The 8,025-nt window shown below is 28.1% G+C and overlaps 1 protein-coding gene across 1 annotated transcript; it reads left to right on the top strand.

The window, feature by feature from the left end:
• The first annotated feature begins 3,981 nt into the window (after nucleotides 1-3,981).
• On the top strand, nucleotides 3,982-7,489 carry LOC125813445 (patatin-like protein 2). Its single transcript, XM_049492952.1, has 7 exons — nucleotides 3,982-4,199; nucleotides 4,458-4,639; nucleotides 4,726-4,915; nucleotides 5,691-5,852; nucleotides 6,131-6,433; nucleotides 6,879-7,054; nucleotides 7,254-7,489. Exons 1-7 carry the CDS (start codon nucleotides 4,050-4,052, stop codon nucleotides 7,327-7,329), a joined length of 1,239 nt encoding a protein of 412 aa, XP_049348909.1. The 5' UTR covers nucleotides 3,982-4,049; the 3' UTR covers nucleotides 7,330-7,489.
• Nucleotides 7,490-8,025: the final 536 nt, after the last annotated feature.

The raw sequence follows: 8,025 nt of genomic DNA on the forward strand, positions 1-8,025 counted from the left end.
AAAACTTGAAAATATTCTATTAAGGATCGTTCCGATAAAAGGATCTAAAGTTAAATTTCATAGAGAGACTTTAATTTTCTTAATTTTTGTGATTGACATACATAAATTGAATAAAAGTAATATATTCAGTATAATTCTATAAGTAAGATCTAAGAGGGCAAGATGTACGCGCTAGACCTTATGAAATCAGAATATAAACAATGTAAATTTTCAATGAAAAAATATAATATGAAATTTGAATAATAAAACATGGGATAGTATTGCGTTGAATTTGATAAGATAATATGAGATATTGAAATAGCGTTTACTTATTATCGTGCTTGAAATTTGAAAAAAGAATTATCTTTTTGTAAACCGACAACAATAAATGAACCTCCAACATCAAGCCCAACTTCGAATTTAAATGGATCTTTAGGAAAAAGTGGATGGGATGTGGAGGTAGGGGTGGGGGCACAAACAAAATCGATTTGAAACCCAAGTCATTATTTTAATGGAAAATTATGTAGTTAAGCAAATTTATACTTCTTAATTATCATAATTATAGTTTGCTATAATTACCATTTGCGACTAACCTTAATCATTAATTATGTGGGTTGACTTCGAGTTTGTATAATTAGTCAATTTTGTATATGTATAATTCGCCATATTTGTATTATTCGCAACTAACAGTTCGTTATTTGATTTGTATACGTTGGTTTGTATTTATATATGACGATGATTTCCTTTGATTTTTCAGTTTTGTCATCATATACATTCAATCTTTTTGTGTATAACTTTTTAAAGTTTGTATAAACGTGTAGTTTTCGGATTTTGTATAATATAATTTATATAATGTAATTTGTATAATATATTTTGTATAATTGTTTAAAGTTTATATGTTTATGTTTGTATCAATTCGTTATTTCGAGTTTTATTATATTTGTATAATTTGAGACTTTATATTACTCAATTATACAAAAATACGCGAATTATACAAACGTACCTGCGAATTATACAAACGAGATGCGAATTATACAAATTATTGTCCTCTCTCGCTCGCCTCTCTCCTCCCTCTCCCAATCTCGCTCTCCTTTCTTCTCCCTCTTCCCTCTCCCAATCTAGCTCGTCTCTCTCTTCCCTCTCCCAATCTCGCTCGCCTCTCTCCTCTCTCTCCCAATCTCTCTCGCCAGAATATACAAATACATATGTATACTATACAATTATCTAACCGATATACATATAAAATTCACCTCTCTCCCACTCTCTACCCTCTCTCGCTAGCCTCTCTCCTCCCTCTCCCAGTTTCGCTCGCCACTCTCCTCCTTATAACATCTAGCTACGAATCGTAATTAGTAAACTATAGCTATGGAGCGTAATTAGATTATTTTTGAGTGGCTATATGCGAAAGTTCCTCATGACCTTATAATCGAATCGTCATGCATCTATCAGGTGAATGTTTCAAATTTTTAATATTAATTGTCCGAATTGGAAAGATGCCTTTAATATAACGACCTTATAGGTCACCTAGAACCCTTTATTTTTGCGTAGTTATAAACATTTGAATTAGTCTAAGAGAAATACAAGTATTCAAAGCATTCAAAGATTAATCTGATCTCCAAACTTGAGATTTGATCATTGTTCTTAGCATATATGTGGAGATGATGGAGAAATAAAAAAATTTATATAGGACCATCATAACCATATTTAATAAAATATTGCTTCAAGTTTAAGGATATACACGGAATTAATGTAGTATTGAAGAACATTCTAGATTTTTGACTGATGAATTTTTAATTTTTTTCTTTATTTTTTTTGTTATTTTACTATCGTTATTTCCTCTTTTATCATCTTTAATTATCTTTTTTAGAATCAAGATTCATTAGAAACAACTGTCATATTCCACAAAAATATATAATAGAAATAAGATCTCTCTATTGTAAACACATATGTTGTTGATTTTATAATTCTATATTTTTCAAATTAACAAAGTCTCCAAGCGTACAATTTTGCATTTGAAATCGTCTTCTAATCAACAATAAGTGGAATGAATAATATATAGTATTTAATATATTATTGCTTGTCTTGACTACTCTATTTCTTTAATATATACACAAATACAAAGTATATTTTAAAACGCTCGCTAAGTCATAAATCATAATGTTGATCTCTGATATACTCCAGATGCATCCCTTTTTTTTTTTCCTCTCTTTTTTTCTTTTCTTTTCCTTATGGATTTTATATGTATAAAAACATATAATTATATTAATAACATTAGAAAATTCCTTAGAAATTTTTTTCAACTAACTTCGGTGGCCCGTGACACTGGTTGTTTAAAGCCTATTACATGTTAATCAAAAAGGAGTCATGTAATAAATTAACAGGAAAAAATTTCTCTGTGTACGAATAAAGTACGTACGTACATTTAATGTTATAATAATCTGTTCTTTAAATTAATTAGTTGTGGACAATACATCGCTATGAAGAAGTCATAAGAGTTCTTCTCAACTTAATGTTACACACCTAAAAATGAGAGCTTTTATTATTTACAACTAATTCGGGGTGACACTTTCAAAAAGATTTTTTCCATGGTTTGAATTTGAGACATTTAATTAAGGACGGAACAGTCACACCACTATATTATAACCCATATTAATATAAATTGCAATTCTTCTCATATATTAATATGATGAAAAAATACGTCTTAAATAATTAACTAAAATTTAATGCAGTTTAACTATCGAAAAGTAATAAGTAAATTACGAAATGAGTACTAGGCTAAGAATTACTACATGAAAGCTACATATGTTGAAAATTAAATATATTCAACGTTTTACTTTTCTCGAAAAAAATAATATGGATACTTTTCTGCACTTAATAAATGAATCTTTGAATATTTGACTTGTTTTTGATAAATAAATGTCAAGAGTTAAAGACTTTGTGAATTGTGCCCCTTCTAAGTAACAACATTATTTAAAAACTAAACTGATGAGTTTACTAATTCAAATTAAAATAGCTTAAGTAATTAAAATTCCCCTTCAACTCTTTAATTCTGATAATTAAAATGATAATGGGGAAGCACATTATCTACGGCATTTGCTTGTCAATACAGAAAAATTGTGTCATCAACGTATACAGATTTTATATTAATTAACAATATATGATTTAATTTGACCGCGTTATAACAAGAAACTTGTCTTATTTTTCATAACAACTTAAACTTATTATAAATAAGTTATCTAAAACGTTTCATGAATCATATAATGATATAAAAAATATTTTTGTATATAAGCTTAAATGTTGCAAGATAACTATAATTTAATTTATTAAATCATGCTTATATATTAACAAATGTACTCTTGATTTAATTTAGCATTTGTTATATTAAGCTATTATCTAAACTAAAACGCTTCATCATATATATAATATGAAAAAGATTTGTTTATAGAAGTTTAAATCTTGCAAGATAACTATAAATTCGTCTAATAAATTAAAATTGCCAAAGTTGAGAAAAATAAAATGATACTCCTCCATTTCAATTTATTTCTCATGTTTTGACTTGACACACATTTTAAAAAATAAAAAAGACTTTTGAATCTTATGGTCTTAAATTAAAAATATGTTAAATGCACTAAAATATTTTTTAAACTTGTGATCTTAAACATATCGTGATATGAAAAGTTGAAATTAAGAAAAAAAAACATATATTCTTTCGAAACAGACTAAAAAAAAAGTAACACGAAATATTCGAATAATTGTCTCAAAAATATTTCTTGTAACGTGAAAGTTTTTTTGTACAAACCCTTAATTGTGGGTCGTCTTTGACTGATTCTAGATATAATAATATATTCGTGGTCATCACTCGTTATTTTTTTAAATTAAATTATCCAAGATTTACAAGTTGAAGAAGCAACTTAATGTGTACTGAGGACTATAAATAGATGGTTTGGCATTTGTTAGATATATCAATATAAAGTTAAATCAATATTTTTTCTAGAAATTTTACTTGTTCATAAACTCTTAGCAATATTATATAAGTAAGTTTTATATAATACTCATCATTCATCAAATTAATGAATAAGGTAATGTTATCATCAAGTGGTTCATTAAAGTTGCAACCTCCAACTTATGGTAAACTCATAACAATTTTAAGTATCGATGGAGGTGGCATTAGAGGAATTATTCCAGCAACTATTCTTGAATATCTTGAATCTCAACTCCAGGTAAAACTAATTCTATTACGTAATACATTTTTCGTTTTAGTTGGTTCAAAAATACAAAAATAACACCCTTATTTTATATTCAAAAATAGTTTAAATTTTTTTATTTTACACGTAATGACATTTTTTTTGTAACCACATATATGACATATAATCACAAATTTCAAGAGTTCGGGGATCCTACTAGCTCATCTGGTTGGGTACCTGAAACTTTCACCTCGTTGATGAGACTTAGATTTTCAAGTTTAATTATTAATATAGGAATTGGATGGTGAGGATGCAAGACTTGCAGATTACTTCGATATAATAGCAGGAACAAGTACAGGTGGCCTTGTTACAGCCATGTTAACAGCTCCAAACAAAGACAAACGTCCTATGTTTGCTGCTAAAGACATAATGCCATTTTATCTTGAGCATGGTCCTAAGATATTTCCACAAAAAGGGTAAATAATATTAAATTCTTGTTTAAGTTCTAATTATAAATTATCTTAATTAGACTGATAATTACTTTAATTAAACAATTTCACAGGATGTTATTTTTTGGATCAATAATGAAGACATTGAAGTCTTTAATTGGACCAAAATATAATGGGAAGTATCTTCATCAAGTCATAAAGGAGAAATTAGGGGAGACTTATTTACATGAGACTTTGACTAATGTTGTTATTCCAACTTTTGATATCAAGAATCTACAACCAACAATTTTCTCCACTTTTGAGGTATTTTTTTTAAGTTTATGTGAATAATAATATTTTTGCCTAATTCTTCAAAAGCACCAATATAATTTCCCTTTATCCCTTCTTCCATGACAATAATAATGACAAAGAAATGGATTTTAGTAATAATAATTGTGACTTGTTATCAAGGTATATATATTCTTTAATTTAAGGAGTCATTTTGATGTGAGGTATAAGATATAATAATTATCTCAAGATAAGATGCAAGATTATTTTATCCTATTATTTAGTTGAAGGTATTAGATTGATAGATTATTTATCCAACCATTTATATCACTATGAAGTGATAAGTTATCTCATATATATACTGGTGGGATAACCTTATTGCAGGATAACTTATTTTAGGATGATTAAACCTAGAGTAACTTGTTCCTAATTACAATATAATACTTCATACAAATTTACTACTCCCTCCGTCTCATTTTATATGTTACATTTTTATTTTGCACTTGCATTAAGAAATGATATAATTTTATCCTTCTACCCTTATTTAATGTTTTCTTAAGTCAACTTTATTAATAAATAACAAAATTAATTAACTATTCTATCAATGGTATACAAAATATGGTAATTTATGCATAAATGAACGAGTTGATATAGTCATGATGGAAAGTAAAAGCTAATACTCTATAAGTTTAATTTAATAATCAAATAATTATCTACCAACACAAATGATTATAAATTAATCGAGTTGGATGATGATTATTCCATTAATGTTTTTTAGTCTAACATATTTTAACCCGTTCAAATTTAACAGGCAAGAGAAAAACCATTAATGGATGCTAAGCTTTCAGATATATGCATTAGCACATCCGCTGCTCCAACTTATCTTCCTGCACATTATTTCAAGACTCAAGACAAAGATGACAATTTCCATGAGTTCAATCTTGTTGATGGTGGAGTCGCAGCTAATAATCCAGTACGTACATTACTATATATATTTTGAGTATATTCTAAAGACATTTTCGAGAAAATAAATCATAACTTCAATTAACAAATTCATTAATAACGTGTCACTATCCTATTGGCTACCCTACCAATTCTCATAGTTGATATCCATGAAAAATTCCTCCGCGAGGAATAAAAATATATTTTTCACTCTCCAATCGAACACGGAAAACGTTTTCCTAATTAGAAGTATGTGTCATAAAATATGTCAATTTTTCTTATATATGTCTTGGTACTTGCTTTTTGCAGGCCCTTGTTGCTACAAGTCAAGTGACCAAACAAATAATGGCTGGAAATCCAGATTTTTTTCCAATTAAACCCATTGATTATGGAAGATTTTTGGTGATTTCTGTAGGCACTGGATCTGCAAAAGTTGAACAAAAATATAATGCTAAAATTGCATCAAAATGGGGTATATTGGGATGGCTACTTAATGGAGGATCAACTCCAATTGTTGATGTGTTTACTCAAGCAAGTGGTGATATGGTTGATTTCCATATTTCTGTTGTTTTCCAAGCTCTTCATTCCGAAGAAAATTACCTTCGTATTCAGGTACAAGTTCTATATACTGATAGCGTAAAAGATTTTTACAACTATTTATTTGTGACAAGTCACTTATCATGTTATACCATATTAAACTTATTACAAAAATTAGTTAAAATCAAAGGTGGACCCAAAATTTGGATCATCTAACATGCATATTGATCAACTTTTGGTAGTGTGATAATGTAAAAAAAATAAAATTGCACTTAGCTAATTTATGTGTATTATAGTCGAACTTCTTTCTTATAAGATATTGAGTCGAGGATTTTTTGGAAACAGTCTCTTTATCTCCACAAGATATATAGTGGTAAAATCAGCGTATACTCTACCTTCCTCAAACCCTTGTGCGGGATTTAATTCACTGGATATGTTGTTGTTGTTAGGAAGTTTTAGGTTTTATGACGATTTATCTTAGCTTAGACAAATAATTATTTTGTTTATTGATCCATGGTAGGATGACACATTAAGTGGAACAGACTCCTCTGTTGACATATCAACCAAAGAGAACATGAACAAATTGGTTGAAATTGGGACAAATTTATTGAAGAAACCAGTTTCAAGGATAAATCTACAGACAGGTCTATTTGAACAAAGCAAAAAAGATGACACAAATGAAGAAACTTTGAAAAGGTAAATAATATAATTTAAAGTCTCTTGTGAATATTACTATATTATTATATTAGCAATAGATAAACTTTGTAACGAATAATAAAATTCATCATCTCTAATTCTATTTCTTGGCAAATCAACAACAACAATAAAATTGTTTGCTATGAAATATTTAACGATAAAGTTGCAACGAAATTGATCATGTATATTTTTTTGACAGGTTTGCAAAGTTACTTTCACAAGAAAAAAGACTCAGGGATTCCAAGTCACCACATACAAGCAAAACCTCAGAGTAGAATATCATATATATTTGTTTAGAACACACAAAAAATTATTTAATTAATATTTGTATTTAATTAACTCAGTATTTATTTAATTTGTAATAAAAGACGTGTGAAATTCAAATTGTGTGTGATGTACAGTGTAAAATTATTGTTAATATTCATAAGAACATATGCCTCGCCCTGCAGTTTAATTATTTTGTTCCATTATAGCAGTTGACTTTTCGTCACCTAGTTCATCTCTATGGGCCCATTTGGCCATAGATTTTCCAAATAATATTTGGAAAATAATTTGGCAAATAGTGTTTATCCATATAATTTGTCATTATTTGGTAAATATTTTTGGCAAATATCTCAAATTCCCAAATACTAGTTTTTTCTAGTATTTGGGTCAAATCTCATTATTTGAAATCTTTTGAAAATTTAAATTTTATCCCAAACTTTTATCTTTTACAAAAACACCCTTTATAGTAGTTGTTTGTGTCGTATTACATAATTTTTCACGTGAACACCAAAATAGTGATGAAATATTCAGTGAATATTAAATGATGATATGGTTGTTGATGAAAATGATGAACAATCGGCTCAGAGTAACAAAGTCATGTGTTTTGTCTACTTCACGATGTATGGAATAATGTTTGTTGCACTCACTCCAAACTACCACATTGCTCTAGAGTCATGGACACTATTTATTATTGTTGCAACAAAGAT

Source organism: Solanum verrucosum, unplaced genomic scaffold (genome assembly GCF_900185275.1).
Source record: "Solanum verrucosum unplaced genomic scaffold, falcon-dt-bn FXZP01000235.1, whole genome shotgun sequence".
Classification (NCBI taxonomy): domain Eukaryota; kingdom Viridiplantae; phylum Streptophyta; class Magnoliopsida; order Solanales; family Solanaceae; genus Solanum; species Solanum verrucosum.